At 36.8% G+C, this 19001-nt stretch overlaps 2 protein-coding genes across 8 annotated transcripts in view; one reads left to right on the forward strand and one right to left on the reverse strand.

Moving 5' to 3' along the window:
* rims2b (regulating synaptic membrane exocytosis 2b) overlaps positions 1–9752 on the reverse strand; it is a 141014-nt gene extending 131262 nt beyond the window's left edge. For 2 of the 5 annotated variants that reach the window (XM_073812727.1, XM_073812726.1), the window contains exons 1-2: positions 9348–9748; positions 8617–8787 (exon numbers count right to left, since the gene is read on the reverse strand). In XM_073812727.1, coding sequence (XP_073668828.1) covers positions 8617–8771 — 155 coding nt within the window. In that variant the 5' untranslated portion in view covers positions 8772–8787; positions 9348–9748. Of the gene's footprint in view, positions 1–8616; positions 8788–9260 lie in introns of all 5 variants that reach the window. The other 3 variants (XM_073812725.1, XM_073812728.1, XM_073812729.1) reach the window with 3 other exon arrangements.
* Positions 9753–11753: 2001 nt separating this feature from the next.
* On the forward strand, positions 11754–18681 carry slc25a32a (solute carrier family 25 member 32a). Of its 3 annotated transcripts, none has more exons than XM_065293055.1 (8): positions 11754–12176; positions 12401–12551; positions 13769–13854; positions 15068–15222; positions 15901–16014; positions 16512–16657; positions 17738–17873; positions 17932–18681. In XM_065293055.1, exons 1-7 carry the CDS (start codon positions 11981–11983, stop codon positions 17862–17864), a joined length of 975 nt encoding a protein of 324 aa, XP_065149127.1. In that variant the 5' UTR covers positions 11754–11980; the 3' UTR covers positions 17865–17873; positions 17932–18681. The 3 variants fall into 3 exon arrangements, with proteins under 3 accessions (XP_065149127.1, XP_065149138.1, XP_065149117.1); XM_065293066.1 differs by having other exon boundaries at positions 17946–18681; XM_065293045.2 differs by having other exon boundaries at positions 17738–18681.
* Positions 18682–19001: the final 320 nt, after the last annotated feature.

A 19001-nucleotide genomic window follows, 5' to 3' on the forward strand; every position in this document is an offset into this window, starting at 1 on the left:
AACTTAAAAAAAAAAAAAGGCTGACGGGGAAAGAGTTTAGCATGCTTCCAAGCATATTTGATCATCACTTCAACAGTTGCACGATATAAATGTTATTGTATAAATTAGATGAATGTTGATTTATAAAATAAACACCACAGTCTTAAATCATATTTTCATTGTGTCTTTGCTGCGTCTGTGTTGGTTGTGAACTGCGCTCTGTTGCAGCCACTCTTGATTCTGAGGAACTACTTTGTTTGGCGGAAGACTAATATTTGTACTAATATAATTACAACTTATTTGTGTTTTATTTTATGAAATCCTGCTATGTGTATGAAGTAACAGTTTTATAAAAGTCCCGCGAAACAGTGGGGTTACAGTGCATTTTATAACAGCTAAGGGGGTTTTAGGCACTCCGCTTCGCATTTTCTGTTATAAAATGCACTGGTAACCCACTGTTTCTTGGGGCTTATTGCTTTATTAAATATGAATAGTAATTACTTGAAGTTAATGCTCATTTTCAAAAAATGTATATTTAGATTAAAAAATCAGAGATTTAACATTTTTTTTTATTTTGAGCAACTCCAGAAAATTATGAGAATATTGACTGCAAACTATTGTCAGATTCTCGCGAAATTAGACTTATGAGGTGTCATGAAACATTTTGGAAAAAAAGTAGATGCAAAGTAAGAGTATCAAAATAAGAAGCATGCATCTCTTCATGTACTATTTTGCACATCATTTCAAATGACATCATACAAACCATTTAAGGGGAACATTTTCATTACCGCAACATGTCCATGGCTGGATTTGGGTTCTTTGACAAGGAAATATTTATAATTAAATAATAGCTTTTATTAATAATAGCTTCAGTGCATTTTATACTATAAAAATTTACAGTAAAGAAACATGTGGTATTTGGTGATCATTGGTAAATGTAGAGACAATAATAAGATATATAAATGTGTCCAAGACCAATTTTCTCATCCTCCGCAACAACTTTCAATCCTTGTTTAGGCCCTCGAGGAACTAACATTTTCAAAACAAAAAAAATTGTTGGAAGGGACATAATTGACTGTGACATTCAAGATGGCTACCAAGTAAGCTGTTCTTTTTTTTCTCTGCAGATAAAAGTTGAAATTTTGTTTGTCATAGTACCTAGACAACGTTTTAGTTCTCATTACTGAAACATGAGTTTGTAAATGCATATATTTAATGTAATATCATGCTGCGGTAATGATCATTTATGATAACGATAATCTAAAGATGTAAAAAATTCTATTGGAATTATTTTTGCAAATCCTCTAAAAATAATGGTTATAGTAAATTCAGACCTTAATCTTATATAAAAAAAAAAAAAATGGCTTCAAGGGGCTCACCCATATACTGATGATATAAAAAACTAAAGCCAAACACAGTGTTATAACACAAACAAACAAACCAAAATATAAATAATAACATGAAGTTCAATGTCATGCAGTTCATATAAGTATACAATAAAAAAGGTAAACAAAATGAAACTGTTTTGCCTTATCTGTGACTTGTATAATACAGGGGTATCTAAAAACCTTTTGTGTAAACATTCCCCATAAGGGGGAAACTGTCTCGACTTCTGCCTGAAAACTTTTCAGCAATCACACCTTTCACCATGACATAACAGCAGCGGGTTTATACAGACAAAAATGCCTGCATGCATAAGGATGAAACAGCCAAAAAATACATATAAAATCTATACAGTAGAGACATGAACAATACCATAAGTTATAGTGGCATGTACAAATTAGAACACTACTGATCGGTATAGGTTACTGTAAGCCTTAATCCTGTTACATGATATATCTACACACAACAGGCAAAACCGCATTACTGCAACTAAATGGACAAACTTTGCAAAACATTATATAGCAGTGACAGCATGACCAAAGTGCTCCTGTTGGCCTGGCAAACATTAGCAACAAAAATGTCATGGATTTGAGCCCACTGATAAGAAAATGTCCTTGAATTCTGTAAATAAATTCAGCTAAAACCATCTTCCACATGCAAAAGGTTTTTCTTTTCTCTACCTTTGACAATAGGTCAAATCAAACAAGTTACATATGAAGTATTCAGATGCATGTTTTCTTGTATTTGAGCATTTTTTATCAAGCATTCATCAAGTGCATGCAAGCTTTCTTGGCAATAATCTCCACTTCTAAAAATCCACTTCTTTGGACAAGACAGAAATCACAAAAAATACTAAATATGCAAGTAAAAACATTGCAAATGAAGAAACTTAACCACACATCAGGGGGCGCTGTGATCCAAGTGACTGCCACATTTGAGATCCATTATGTTCAGGTTCCAAGTACTCACAAGGGACACGATCGTTCATCCAACTCATCTTTAGTGCATTTAAAGGACTTTGCTGAAAAATCAGCGTGCCGTTTTACGGATTCTGCCAACAAAGCAGTGTTTCTGAAAGGCCTGAGATGGCTGTGATTAAGCAGATTTATTGTGGAGATATCTGATGAACATTCGGGTAATATCTAATTTTTGATAAGGGTGGTGTTTAGTTCCTTTTGTTTCGGAGCTCCTTATATGACAAAGGATAGAACAACTCCAAGCTCTCATCAAAGCCCAGATACAACCTGACCTCATGAATTTCCGTGGTAAAGTCACAGAATATTTTGCTAATTTATCCGTGCTATTTTATCCGTGCTTATTTATCCGTCATAGTCACAGATCTCCATATTTTTCTGTGGCTGTACCACAGACTTTCTTTTCCGTGTCATTGTCACAGTTTGGTTATTCAACTGTTTTGTCCTATTTTCTTACCATTGTCGCTTCGTTTTAGATTTGGTTAGATTGACATAAAATAACATCCCTACCCAAATCCAACTCCAAACCTAACCCTAAACTGAAGCGACAATGGTTTGAAAATAGGAAAAAGCAGTTGAGTTACCAATCCGTGACAATGACACGGATAAATAAGCTAAATATTCCGTGACTATACCACGGAACTTTGTAAGATATGTTTATGGCTTTATGGAATAATCCCAAACAATAGGCACTGTACATTCAGAATATTTACTCTGTACATGTAAATGCATGCTATTTTTAAATATAGTATGCAAAACAGAACACAATACACATTTATAAATGTGGATGGTCAAATCAAGCAGACTAAATTGGTCAAATCAAGCAGATTGATCCAGAGCAGTTGTGACTTTTCATTTCATACAGAAAATTTGCATACTATGCACACTATAAAGTACATTTATGCTGCAGAAATAGTGAGCGGTATGCTATTACACACATAGCCTGCTATCTTTAACTCTATTTTACGGGTCAAAGGGCAGTACAATGCAATGTAGCGTGGGGTTGAACCCAGTGTACACTTGGCCGGCTAAACACTGTGGCTTTCAGAAGGAGTAAAGAGATTATAACCTGTGATCATCCAATAGGCATCAGCTATTTAAATGCCTGACACTGAGTTCAAATACAGCTCAGGTATAGAGATCAAGTGCACTCACACTACAGCATCATTCATAACGGATCCAGGGAGTACAGGTGCTCGATTTTGAACAGTACTCCATACTATATTTAAAAAATCCTAGCTGTCTATATAGATGGTACTTACATAGCTTCTAAGGGGACGTTTGTGTCTCACATAGCGATTTTATCATTGGATGTCATCACGTGGATGTGTTGTTGATTGTAAGTGGCTGTTCATACTGCTAATGCAATAAAGTATTTACACAGCTGGTCACATCATGGATATGTTTTTGTAGCAGATTATTGCATTAGAGGTGCAAAGTCATGGGTTTGATATCCAGGAGTTTATACACATATACTGATAAAAGGACTGCAAGACATGGCTTTCCGCAAATTTATTCTCTTAAAAATGGACAGAGGTATACAACAGTGAACTTCTCAGTTGACCACTGTACTTCACAGAAAGCAAGTTATATGTGACCCTGTCTGTGAAAACCCAAATGTGATTTGATTCCCAAATCAAAGAACAAGGCACACTACTACCCCAGCAGTAACAGCCCACCAAGGGATGTTTTAAAGAAAGTACATGCATCAATCAGGAAATGGCCTTTGTAACAGGAGATTTTCCATGCATCATGCACTTATGCATTAGACATGGACTAAAAAGGAAGGTCTTATGTAAAAAAAATATTTTTTGTTTTGTTTATTCAATTATGATAGACTAAATTGTGGTGTTTTAATCACTTCATATAGCAAACCCTGCCAAAAAATACATTTTAAGTGAGAGAGAACTTATTGAATATACTGAACTATTGACTGATAACACTGAGATCAGATGAAGCCACAGTATCCAGCAAAGATTGGCATTTGATTGAATAACTGAGGTCTCCAGTGGAAGAGGCCTTGCAGAACTGTGTCAGTAAAACAACTACATGTCAAATGTCACTACAGCAATGGAAAGAGATTTACAATGAAGAACTTAAAAAAACTGTGTCAACAACTAGCAGAGTAAAACACATACACGTGTGTGCTGAATACAAAGCAGTTGGCATATTGTTACATTAACCTTCATCTAGTGTTTACTGACTGGTTGCAATTTTAATATAGGCCATGCTACAGTGAAATTGTGAACAATTGGATGAATGGTATAAATAGGCTTAATTTTGTGGTTTGTACCTTTTAAATTAAAAGAAACGCATTTCCAGATGAGTTATTAGTTATTTTGTTATTGGTAAAGTCTTTGGATATAACAGTTATTCTCTAAGGTGTGGCAGTACTCAAATTGTTAATCATAAAATATCAACAAAAATGTCTTGAAAATCAAACATTAAACTGCATAACTGCAAAGATGTAAAATTATTAATAGGACAAATAGGTAAAATAGAAACCCTCCCTCTCAAATTTTTGAAGGTGCCAGTTGCCCACCAATAACAAGCAAAATTACATTGTCTTGGTTTGAAATACTTAAAGGAGGGGTTCAACACTATTTCAAGCATTCTGACTTATTAACACAGTTTAAGAGTTGTTTCCTCATGCTAAACATAGGTAAAGTGTCAAAAAAAGATTTGGACACGTAATAGAGTATTTCTGTGCCGAATGCACTTCGCCAGGGCTCGTACAAGTTTCAGAAAGGTTTTTTTGATGACGGTCCAAGTGACGTTTCAGGGGTAAGCCATACGTATCACTTCTTTTTATGGGTGCTTCCGGTGAAAAACCACGCCCAAATGTCAATCAGTGGGAGCACGAGAGCCGAGTCACAGGCATCACTTCACTCGACAGCTTTGTTTTATATCAAAACTCAATAATGGCACAAAAGAAGAAGTGTTTTTTGGGATGTAAGGAGAAGAAAGCCAGCATTATGGAAAAAATGGATATAGTTTGTTTATCCAGGGTAGAAGCGGACTTTTGCATGTTTGTGTTTAACGCTGGATTTCATTGAAAAGTCCCAACCATGTCATGAGTTGCATGCGGTAAGTAAGACTTCTGTGTTTTTTTGGAAATAGGCGCATAAGTGCATATTATATAAACGACACGAATATGTATTGAATCTTAAATTATCCAGTCAGTGTTATATAAAGTGTTGACTCGCTCCTCCCGCAACTAGTAACGCATCCTTCCACATTTTAAATACATTATCGGAAAGAATCGTTCTTAAAGCTAATCCGTCTTTTATAAATTTAATAAAACTAAAGACTCTTCGGAGATATGAAGGATGTAATACTACTCTATAGGTACTCCAGATTAACATCAGATACGCAGAAATTGCATGTGTTATGGACAGTGTTGCCAGATCTCGCAAAACAAATAAGCAACCAGGCCTGTGAAAACAAGCCCAAAACAAGCGACTTTTCTACGTCTAAAGCACACTGCTTTTGAGTCCTCAACAGGTTGAGTCCATTCTTATACTCCTTTCTCTTTCTCCCAGTCGTTATATTTCTTCCCATATTTTTCCCATATTATTTTGTCCCAGGCATTTGTTCCTCCAAAAAACTCTCCTACAGTCCAGTCAGTCACCATCAGTCGCAACTCGCGCGCATTAATTTAAAGTTTACGTCACTCACTGACTACGTTTACCTAACCAGAAATAAAACAGATTGCCCTGCTCTGCCTCTGATTGGCTAGTAATCGTTACCATCTAGGTGAAGCGACTTCACAGAAAAACAAGCCCAAAGTCGCTTATAATAAGCGGACTTGGCAACACTGGTTATGGACATTTTAAAAGAGTTTGCTTACACTTATTGAGCCAACTGTTGTAACTGTTATTTACTGTGTTATACCATATAAAAAGTACATTTTGAGGCCTTTGATAGGGGTCAGATACTGTATCATTATGATCATTTGATTGTATTTGACTCAAATCAACAAACCACATCTAAAATGTCTTCATCTGACTGCTAAAACAAAGCTTTCGTGCAACATTGCTCATCATATGAATACATTGAAATTGAACAGTTTGAGAGCTGTCTGTAATGAGTCGGTGCAGACACATTTACAGTGTGACTTTTGACAGGTCCATATTTCAGGATTTTTTGCCAACATTCCGTCTATAAAGACCTCATTTCAAAGCTCAGTTTCAGACGCAGATAGATTTTTACAGGAGAGTAAGAGGGTTGCCTGATCATGTGCAAGAGTGGTTGCTGGCCTGTGTTAGAAAAGCCCACACATCAGAATACATTTCTGATGCACAGATATGATTTGGGTTCCTCAAATGTAAGTCCAATGGATATTTATTTAAAATGCTACTTTATCCCTGACCTGCAACATGCTGTTTTAAGCCCTCATGCTCTGTGTTTGAATAGAGTCAAATGAGGCAGTAAAACTGCTTAATGTTATAGAGGTGCAGTAATAGTAAATGGAGACTGTCTGCGGGCTGTGAGTCACTAACGTGAAACAACAAAAATCATAGGGAGTTGAAACGACAGGAAATGAATAAATGAAGAAAAAAAATATGATTTTGTTTGGGGTAAATTTGAATAAACTTAGCTGTCAATCTCCTGTTATTCCATTATTACAACAACAAACATTTATAAAACATAAGCAAGGTCCCTCTAAGTCATAATATAGATGCTGCATTAAAAAAAACATTTAACAATCAAATATATGGCTTGAGAGAGTACATTTTGAGTAACAGACAAAATCATTTTCGGATGGAAAGAGAGGTCAAGTGTGAAAACTAGTAAACTGCATCTTAACCCGTAGATCTGTTGGACCCATCACAACATTCATATAAAACATCAGGTAAATTAAATGTAAACGGACTTGATTATAGGGAAGGTGGGTTATATCACAAGTTTTACTATACAGAATGATATAACATTATCAAACACTGCCAAGCATGCACTTGGCAGAAGTGTAGCCCAGCGGAAATTCATGCCTATAAACAAAGCAGAGCTCCTTCACTGGCACAAGAACGGAAGTTCACTGAGTTCCTGATTTCAAGCTTGGAACTTGGAGCCAACTGGGACAGTCCAGTAAATAATACATATTTTTTTCTCTCTAATGCAGAGACAAATGATTGCATCTAAGGGCAAAGATTAATGGAGCAGAACACAACCAGTCTTAAAGATTGCTGAATTGTCCCAAAACACCATTAATAATAGTGGCTCTCACTTTGACTCTGTATTCTGGAAGTCCAATGTCTGTCTTTAGTTCTGGTTTTAAACAATAAACATGGTAATATATATATATATATATATATATATATATATTTGAATCCAGGTACCGTAAGTAATGAACTAATATCAAACAATATAATATGTATATGTGTGTAAGGAGACGTGTATATATTAGTATTAACTTCACTTGAATAGTTCTGCAGTGTGATAAATTAATTACAAATTATTATTTTATTGTAAGCTCATGATATATATTTATGCAATAATATACGAATGTGTTTGAAGTAGTTTTACAGGTATATAGTATGTCTCACTGCAGGACATTTGCTGACACATGCCATGTCAACTACCCAACAACAAGAAAAAGCAATGCATCCTCGCAATATATAAACCAAACACACACCACACACCTAAGACGAGGTTTCTTTTAGCATACAAAACGTATTTATACAACAACAAACCGTGCATTTACTGAAGGAGAAGACACAACCGCACCACGAGCATCAGTGGACAGCGCCGTGGTGCTGAAAACAACCAGTGACGAAACCATGGCAACCGCGATCGCGCAAATATCGCCGATCTATGTGTCGTGTTAATGTTTAACGTATGACCTGCTCCACAGCACGCATTAAAACCTGTAGTAATCTCTGGTAAACGAAAGCCGATGGGATTTTTAGCGAAAATGGCGCCCACGGCTAACCCAACACAACACGGAGTAAGTAACTCAGAATATTGACACGAGAGCAGCGCAAAACATCACATCCACGCGCTACACGAGCCATAAAACCCACTGAGGCTTTGACATTGACCTCTCTAACCCGGGTATTTTGTCCGTCCTTGTGTCAACAAAAGTCTAATATTGACAGTCCACGTAAGCAGACGTATTCGATTTCAGGAGACAGTCGTGCTGAAAATGACAGGGAGCGTTTTAAAGAGACACGGGCATGGTGAAACGCAGCCATCATCCACAATACTGCAGCACTAGACAGCCTTCCCAGACATGCAGCTTGCTCGTTCCCTAACAAGGCTGCTAAATCAGGTGGCTTACTTTAACATTGACTGCTCCTTTTCCTCCTCTTTCTTCTGGCGGTCCATGACCGAGAGGATGATCTTCCTCTCCTCCTCGGTGAGGTGGCTCAGGTCCGGCATGTCCGGTTGGGCGGGAGCCGCAGGGGATGCGGCCGGGCCACCCCTTGCAGACATTTTTCAGGTGCGGGGGCTTAAAAGAAAGAAAAATGGTCAATGAATGGAGATGAACTACAAGCAGTGTAAACATATGCTGAAGATCACCCATCATATATCGCCTGCATATATTTATATTCCATATATTTATATTGTGAAATGATGTGTATCGATGCTAAAGCCTATTTATTGACTATAACAACAGTAGGCTATAGATCTTTAGTTTATAATAGAAAATGCATAACGATGCTGCCTTGTTCTTATAATGTTGAAAGATGCGTTAACAAAATATTTCGAATCTGTTTCACCACTTGACTTTCCAACACACCCAGCATGGTGAATATTGTATCCACATGATATTATACATGCATGCGCAAATCTTAAATCCCCATTAACAATACTAAATATAACCTTATGATGATAACATGACATAAAGTATAATGAACATAATATAGCTAATAAAATTACATTACTAAAGTTTAAGAAAACCCCAGGTGGTTCTTGCATTACATTTCAGTTTTGGGCATCTGAGGGCATCCCAGCCATGCCTGTCATTAGCCATCTGCTCGAATGTGTGTGGAGAAAACGAGTGCTTGCCTTTTATTTCGCAATCATGGTAGATGCAGTCTAACCCATGGCTGCTTATGGAGAGCTCTCGCGTATCGTCCTATTACAGGGCCCGCGATCCCTTATTCCGCGTATCAGCGTCTTCTTTCCGCCACCTTTACCTCGATTTCCTCCTGGTTGCCGCTAACTCCAAGAGATTTCTTGAATGCACAAAAATGGATGCATTAAGAGAAACGGTCCGATAGGATAGCGAGGCGGAGCGACTGTCTTACGTAGGACAAAGATCAGACGCTCCGGTCTCTCGCGGGCGGGGCGGCGGAAGTGCGCGCGCCCGAACGCATTCATTGACAGGAGACGAGAGGAGAGTTTCTTTCATCTCTGATGTGATGTAGGCAGTGGATGTAGGCTATATGGTGACAAGTTAGCACCCAGAGACGTGATAATTACATGCATAGCAAAGATGTTGGTTTAATTGTGTCATCTCAATCTTTATTATTTGTTATTGCATAACAGACCTCCTTAAGAGTCATGTTATCTAAAACAATCATGACAATAATGTAAAGTTAAAATCATTATTATTCATAAGTCAATTGTAATAATATCATCCTTGTCCAGTATTTTTATGGAGTTTGCTGTTAAATGTTTTGGTCATTGTAAATCATTACTCATATTTTATTAACATATGAACAACTAATATATATTAGCCTATATATGAAGTCAAAGTTTACATTTAGATGTGACTGATCAAAACTATGAAATAAAACAAACTTAGACATTGCAATTGTTAGTAATGACCAAATTTTCATTTGAAAAAAACAACGTTATTTTGTTTATTTGGTATAATACAATGTGTTCGCGTGGTTTATGGTTCTAAAAACACATACCTACATTTTTGTAGCTCCAGATTTCACTCTCTTCCTAAAATGCACTGATTTTGTACAAAACTCATCGAATTGAAAAGCGCTGTGTGTCCCTGATTGGCCAGCTAATCTGTACGTTGTGATTGGTCTTAATACCTCTAAAGTCAGCCAGAAATGTGACGCTCCTTACCATGTTTGAAAGATTTGCTCACAATGCAATGCTAAAAGGAGTTAACTTACAGGCTGTGAGTTCGAAGTGGGAGGAATTATGATATGTCTTGTCTATATCACCAATCCCTGAAAGTAAACTGTTGCCTACAATCCGTATGTTTGTTGTAGTCCAAGAAAAGAGATTTACGTTGGAGACGATTACTCGCGTCAACGTTTATTTTGGGGATTGTACCTTTTGCATATCATTAACATGTATTAATACACACTTACACACCAAACTACAGTTGTTTATATTGTACATTTTTCTCTTTTTCTCACTACAGTGTCCTCAATCTCAATCCCTTGAGTTTATTTAACGCAGTCTAAATGTTTATATGCATATCAATTTTCAGAAGGGGGACCAAATTTTATTTGGGGGCCTTTGGCATCATAAAGTTAAAAAACCTCTGGTCTAGATCAGGGATTTTTAAAATGGGTTCCAAGGACCCCCAGGGTGCATAAAAAGTGCATCGACCAATCAAATGGAACAATAATTACTGACCAATCACAGTACCGGACCTCACAATAAATATTTTCATCTTTTGCAAGTTAATAGTGTGCGGGATACCCTTTATTTTATATATTGTTGGACTTCATTGTCTCTATCCTACGCACCTATTCGAGATTAACAGGCGTGCGACATTGTTCTTCTTATTATTTATTTTTATAAAATTTATTTATTAGGGGTTTATCTTGAATTTCTTGCTACATACATTCCATAATCATTTACATTTGCTTTGTATGTATTTAGTGGGATTTCCTTATTACAGTACAGTCCCATTTGTCTCACATTGCAAGGCAGTAGCTGCTAAAATCAAGATTTATTGTAAAGATTTAAATGTTTAAAATGTCCCTTTTCAGGTTTATACATCCAACATTACTCTTAAATGTAGCAAATTCTATTTGTGTTACATAAAAAATATACATTTAAATTTATAAAGTAGAGGGGGCCTTCACAAAAGATTCATCATATTCCGGGGTCCTTGGCGTGGTCAGTAACATTAACAGCAACCCCTGGTCAGATTACTGTTGGCTTTCTTTCCATGTGGTGTTTTTCTAATGCTATTTAAATAGTGTTGCCTTTTCGTCCACTACCTGGAAAACTCATCCATAAAATATTGTATAACTTTATTAAAATGTTGTTAGTTGTATAATTTTATTAAAATATTGTTGGTTGTATAACTAACAATAGTTAGTTAGTTAATTTTTATTAGACAAATATAGACCTGTTAATCTGTGTATTATTATGATATTAAGGCAGGGCCACATTTATAGATCTGTAGTGCATGTGAGGAACCAGGATCGCTGGATGACGTCACGACCTATGTTATGGCGATTTGATGAAAGGTTTCCCCGCCCACTGACGTCGACACGTTCTGTTATTTACCTTCTTCAGCAACAACACTGTAGAACACTGGAGGTCAGAGGCGATACAATGGCAAAACAACGATTATTGAATTTCACAGGAGTATCAGATACTTGACCGTTTCCTTTTTTTCGATAAAAGTGTTATTGTGTTTCTGTCGCCGTCCGTGAAGTTTATTTTACTGCTTAAATGTCGCAGGGTGTCCGTGTAGCCGTAAACAAACAAACATGAGTGTCGCCGTTTCTAGACATAGAGACGCTGCAGTCGCGTCAGACTCCACGAGCTCATCCGTCTCGATAACAACAAGCTTCACCCGAATCTTTAAACACATCAGATATGAAAATCTTGCTGCTGGGTTGAGTGGAGGTGTTATTTCAACTTTGGTGCTACATCCTCTGGATCTGGTCAAAATAAGGTTTGCTGGTAAGTGCGTGTAGCGCTTACGATGCGTGTAAAAACCTAGAAAGCAACTTACATAGACACTATTTTTCGACATTGTGCATTCATTCCCAAACCGTGGTGCAAGTAAACATTTTACTCGTTCGCACACAGAAGCAAAAATATAAACAATCAATTGATAGGTTATTGTGGGTCAAATGGGAGTGAGTGTATTATGTTATCCTCCCCAATGTTTCTTACTCTTTCAGTTAGTGATGGTCTGAAAATGCGACCCCAGTACGATGGCATGATGCACTGCATGAAGACCATCTGGAAGCTGGAAGGGATCAGAGGCCTCTATCAGGGCGTCACCCCCAACATATGGGGGGCTGGTGCATCATGGGGCTTGTACTTCCTCTTGTAAGTGGTTGCCTTAAAAGGGAAGTAAAGAATGGAATTTCCTGTTTAAACATACTTTGATTGAATCTAAACACAACCTCAGCATTAATGCCATTGTTTTGTCATTCATGTTTAGCAGCACTTTCTTAAAAAGAAACGGATCACAAGCCAAAAAAAGAAACACCAAACAGTGCTGTGTCAGTTGATACTGAATGAGATATGAATAATACGTGAAGTTATCTGACCTAGTTTCTGAGCTGTATTCCTGACAGTGCATTTGCGAGAACACTATGAGGACTGCATACCAAAATATAAATAGCGTGATGTGTGCTTTATTTTGTCCTTCAAAAACAAGAGATAGGCAGGCGGTGATATCAAATAATATATTTGGGTGATATCTTTTCTCCTTATATATTCGTTTTGAGTTTAAAGACCATCTCTATTAAATTCCTCTTTAGTTTTGAATAAAAGCCATGCACATTTGTTTGTTTTAAGGGGACATAAAATGAAAATCTGATTTTTTCCAGGTTTAAGTGCTGTAATTGGGTCCCCAGTGCTTCTGTCCACCTAGAAAATGTAAAAAAGATCAACCCAGTAACTTAGTTTTGGTAAACCATTCTCTGCAAGCATTTGAAAAAACAGGTCATTGAAATGTGGCTCCCCTTGTGATGTCATAAGGGGATACTACCGCCTCTTAATCTGCACTATCCAACCACGGCACTGTAATTTAGTGCAGATATCAACTCATTTGCATTTATAAGGACACACCCAAAATGGTACATTTTTGCTCACACCTACAAAGTGGCAATTTAACATTGTATACTATAATAAATTATCTATATGATATTTTGAGCTAAAAAATCACTTTCACACTATTTAGAGATTTATTTGACATCTTAAAAATATTTTGTGAAATGTCCCCTTTAAGGTTGTGCCAAGTATAACAACAAAATCTAAAAAGGATTTGCCTGGCAATGGTTTACATAGATGTTTATTCAAATGGAGCTTTAATTTACCCATCATTTATTTTACTGTGTGCAGTTTTTACACATCTCACGTTTTAGTTGAATTGCTTTCTATTAACAATACATTTATCGTAACCCAACCCTTCCTTTAATCCACCTGGTATTTGTATAGCACTTGTATAAATGGAGCAGTGTATTGATGCAGGGCTTTACACTAGACATCCACGTGCTGTATGACTCCTATTAATATTGCTGTGTGTTGTCTTCCAACAGTTATAATGCTATTAAAGCATACAAGCAGGAGGGACGGCAAACAGAGCTGAGCGCTGGTGAGCACCTGGTGTCTGCGGCGCAGGCAGGTTAGTATGAGAAAAGAGCCACCTGTGAGATTATCAAACTAAACAACACAGCCTAATCTATAGCTTACTTATGAAACTGGATCACATGGAATGTCAGAAGCTTCGGAGACTGTTTGCTTTTAATATCTGCAAAATAGGGAAGAAATAACAAATGTGAAATCTCTGAAGGAAGTGAAAAACTAAAGATGTGCACAGCATGGAGCATTTAGGGAACAAAAGGTATGATATGAAACTCATTCGAAATGCCTTGGGCTTGAATGTTTTTATAAAGACCTTGGTTAAAGGTGAAGTGTGTAATGTATGCGGCAAAGGCAGCAGCACTAAACAGATTTACAAAATAACAAAATTGTTTCAGATATTTTTGATTGGTTGGTATGATGGTTGATTAAAGGTTAAGATGTGATTCGGCTCCCACCTTTAAAGTAAGGCTTATGGATGTTTATTGCCTCTTTTTAAATATTGTACTATTGTTGTCTGACGGCTAGCTTGACTAAACAAACCGTTACGTAATCACGATACATCAAGAGTACCGTATGGCTTTTATTAAACTGTTACCACAAAATACAAATATAAAAAAATCTGTATTAATGCAACTTTCATGATGCAAAATCACTAAAATCATTCCTTCCGCTGGGAAAAATATTCCCTGACTGAAATGTTTCACATATTTTGTTTACATTGCTAAGTGATCCACAAAATCATTGGGTACAGCAGTCATAGCTGTGTTTTATCATAAATAAAACATAACTATTGACCAATCAGAATCAACGACTCTAGTTAACCATTTTTAGAAAGGAATAGTACTCCCGCAATAAGTCATGTGTCTTTTATTTACTATAAACTACAAACAGGAGGAGTCACAAGTAAGTTTAATATCTCTGTGTTTTGTCAAAATAAAAAGCCAAAGAGTTTACAGGGAGTCATCCAACGAATTTCTTACAGATCACCCTCTGCATATTAAACTGAGATCATAAATGTAAAAAAATTACACACTTTGCCTTCAACAGTGTTACCAAAAAGAGGAATATGTGACTTCTAGGTACACTAACACTACCAACTTACTAATGCTGTATCAACCCTGGCCTTTATTTTACAACATGAGTCCGAATTAATTTTCTTATTCAGACAGACTCGAAACGAGGTGTACTTATACCGAGCAAAGTGTTGGTTGTAAAGGTGCCCTTGTGTTGGACTCCCTGTTCCATGTTTCCAGGCATTCTGGCGCTTTGCTTTACCAACCCGGTCTGGGTGACAAAGACCCGGATGGTGCTGCAGTACAATGCAGACCCGTCCCAGAAGCAGTACAATGGAATGATGGACGCCCTCGTGAAAATATACCGTCACGAGGGTATCCCGGGACTATACAGGGTACATCTACAGATTTTAAATTAACCCTTTCTTCTCTTTCCTTAATGTAGAAACAGAAGTCTTGTAACGGGTCTAATAAAGCTTTTACAGTATGTGTGCTAAAAATTAAAGTCAACATGAAATCAAAATTTCAAAAATCTTACTTTGAGTGATTTGACTGTGCGCATTTATTCAGATTCTTATATTTTTTTGTGTATTATTTTATCAGGCCCCTTACTACCCCCTTCTCTACCACTTGTCTCCAATCCCCACTTTTTACACTCCAGTCAATTCCTGATGCAACATTTAAGTCATGTGCTACATTTTTACTTTGAAATAAATCAGATTATCTAAGTGGGGTGTAAACAGCGTTTCATGTTGACTTTAAATGGTCAAATCTTTTGTATGTTTAAGTTTGTAGTTTCTCCGGATGACCACAAGAGGGAGCTATTGTATTGTACTTGGAGGGTTGATATAGCACCTAATCTGTGGTTCAAGTTGGATGGAAATATTCTTTGTGAGATACACACCAAAAAAGTAGTACACACAAACATGGTTTAATTCTAGTCTAGTGTGGGTTAGTTTGACACAATGAAATTCCTCTTTCTTTTATTTATTTAGGAAGATATGTTATTGTGGCTTTGTTAATGTGTGTGTGAGAAAGTTTCAGAGACTTATTTTGTTGTTTTGCCACTGCAGGGCTTTTTGCCTGGTCTGGTTGGGACTTCCCATGCTGCATTGCAGTTCATGACCTACGAGGGCCTGAAGAGGGAGCAGAACAAATATAAAAAGATGCCATCTGAATCGCTGCTGGTGAGAAAGTGAAGCCAGGCTATTGTTCTTCCTAGCAGTCTATAATTTACTTTTCCTTTAGTGTCAGTTTTGGGATAAGTTCCCTGTCTCAGTGCCAGACCTTTGACTTTTGGCATAGTCTGGTCCACTACTTATTTTGGCCAAAACCTTCTTCTGACCATAAGGTCAAATATATTCATTGGCCTGTTTATCTGGCATATATAGATGGTTAAATTTAAAACAATAATCCCATGTATAGGGTGTAACAAAGTGGCAGTTCATTCCAGCGGTCTTTACTTTGTAAAAATCTGTACAGCTTAAAGAACAATAATGTATGAAAATATACTTTGCATTATAATCATCTTGCTAGTTTACATTTGTATCTTTATATAGAATATAAAATTGTATACACAGAATAAAACAAATGCTCTTTAGTTCACAATAATGCAGCATTTATGTGAACCAATAATGATCTTGAAGGTGATTCAATTTCTCCTTCCTGTCTCTTTCTGTTTCAGTCTCCATTAGAGTACATTGCCATAGCAGCCGTTTCCAAAATATTTGCAGTGGCAGTGACGTACCCATACCAGGTTGTGCGCGCTCGTCTTCAGGACCAGCACAATACCTATAGCGGGATTGCAGATGTGATCAAGAGAACGTGGAGGTGGGTGCAGACACGACACGCTGTCATAGAACCAGATATAGACTGGACCAACAATACAAACCATAACGTCACTTTCTCATTATTTTGTTATACAAACACATACTGCAAATGTATCAGCGGGAAGAGACAAAATGAAAAATTTAATAATTTGCTAACTTAAAGGAACAGTTCACCCAAAAACAAAATTTCTCTCCATCCTTTACCTACCATCACACTGAGTCAACTTATAAAATAATATATAAGGCAAACTATGACAAGCACTATATTAAAGGTGTAGCGGAGGATTTTCTCGAATTTTAGAAAAGAACCGCCTTCTCCACTTTTTAAAAAATGCAATTGCGCAACACTCCTGATTGACAACTAGGAGGACCAATAGTCTTGATGATCCACCCGGAAAAAGAAAATCCTCCGCAATACCTTTAAGTCCACTCAACTCAAAAGATTGATAAAATGACAAGTTGGCCAAACATATATAGTTATGTGTACCTAATGAGTAACAGAACAAAATATCGGCCTATTATATGTGTGTTTGAATACACACACACAAGCACACACAGTTACCGGTCGGAGGCCCCATTGACTTCCACAGTAGGAAAAAGAATACTATGGAAGTCAATGGGGCCTCTGATCGGTTTGGTTACAAACATTCCTCAAAATATCTCCCTCTGTGTTCATCAGAACAAAGAAATGTATACAGGTTTGTAACAACATGAGAGTAAATAAATGGCGACAGAAATTAAATTTTTGGGTAAATTATCCTTCTAAAAGAGATCAAAACACTGGTCAAGTAACTGCTTAAGCAGTTTGTATTGTATGCATGTACATTATGTGCATTTTAGTCAGTCGCTTTGCTGTGTCATACATTTACATCTCAACACTGAACAAACAAACATCAATCATGATGACAAGCATAAAAAATTATTAATTCAAAATATGCATTACTCTAAATACAAAATAACAAATGAAGACGACAACAATATTTGGGCTGTTCAAATAATGAACTACCTGGAATATTTGGACTCATCTGTTTGCAATGTACATTAATTCAGTATTTCTGTGCATGACCCTCCCTGTCTATAGCAACGAAGGAGTCGAGGGGTTTTACAAAGGGATGGTCCCCAACTTGGTGCGTGTCATTCCCGCATGCTGCATCACCTTCCTGGTCTTTGAAAACGTGTCACGCTTGCTGTTGGGCGAGTACCACTAAACTTTCAGGACACACACACACACACACACACACACACACACACACACACACACACACACACACACACACACACACACACACACACACACACACACACAATAATGGACCAACACAAAAAAAATGGCAGGACATATGTAAGTGTGCTGAAGAATAACAGGAATATGAACCATTTATCTCTGAACTCAATGTGCAGATTAAAAGTGTGGTTCATAAAATGAGGTTCATATGTATATAAGACTGAGGTTAAAGATGTATTGTTGATGTTTGAGTGAATTAAGAGACATTACGGTGTAATCATAAAATAATACAAGACATCCATGAATCCATATTTTCTCTCGGAGTACAGCAAAAGTGATTTGTACAAAACCCCACAATTTTAAGTTGTCAGGTCGATGCGAGGAATGTGTCATGGAAAACTGGATTCAAGCCATCTGACACCAATCCAACCAAAATAGTCGATGTTTGTCTTTTTTTTAAATTGCTGCTTTATTTGTGGACTTGAGCTATGAGAGCGAATGAACCCTTTCAGTGACTGATTGGGCATGCTCAGGAAATGATGTAATGCTTGAGGATATTAACACACAAGCTTTGAGAGACACTGATACCTTACTGGAGGACTAGCATATTTTAACCAGATGTTTATGGATGCCATCGGAATAAGAGGAATATTTCAACTGGAGCGAATGAAGAACTGTGTTAAGAGTCCAACAGATGTATTGTATGTAAAGTGTGCTATTGTGAGTAACGCACAAAGATGAGCTTGTATATGTATAAGGCATTTTTTACACATCTAATTAAAGTATATATATGTAACAGACACATGAATCAGGTTTCATTTATGAACTGCTCAAATTGAATTATTTAAGACTCTGTATGGTCCCATACCCGGACATTTATGCTACACATGCATTGCATTAGAAACAAACTAAGTATCAAACTTAAACTAACTCTATTCTTCTAAAACATTTTGATGACTTTAACATAACTGGCATTGGTGTGAGTTTAATGGATATGATGTCTGTTACTTTAAAAGGACAGATGTGTAGATTTTTAGCGGCATAGCGGTGAGATTTTTACTCAAGAAAAGTAAAAGTACACAATTTTTATGTAATTAGGTATTAAAACAATTTTAATATG

The sequence above is a fragment of the Paramisgurnus dabryanus genome, chromosome 19, assembly GCF_030506205.2.
Source record: "Paramisgurnus dabryanus chromosome 19, PD_genome_1.1, whole genome shotgun sequence".
NCBI lineage: Eukaryota > Metazoa > Chordata > Actinopteri > Cypriniformes > Cobitidae > Paramisgurnus > Paramisgurnus dabryanus.

Excerpts from the sequence above, each read along its gene's own strand:
- slc25a32a (XM_065293045.2), top strand. The coding sequence starts at position 11,981 with ATGAGTGTCGCCGTTTCTAGACATAGAGACGCTGCAGTCGCGTCAGAC. Across the intron at positions 15,223-15,900 it reads GTATCCCGGGACTATACAGG|GGCTTTTTGCCTGGTCTGGT; the intron begins GTACATCTACAG and ends TTGCCACTGCAG. Across the intron at positions 16,015-16,511 it reads TGCCATCTGAATCGCTGCTG|TCTCCATTAGAGTACATTGC; the intron begins GTGAGAAAGTGA and ends TTTCTGTTTCAG.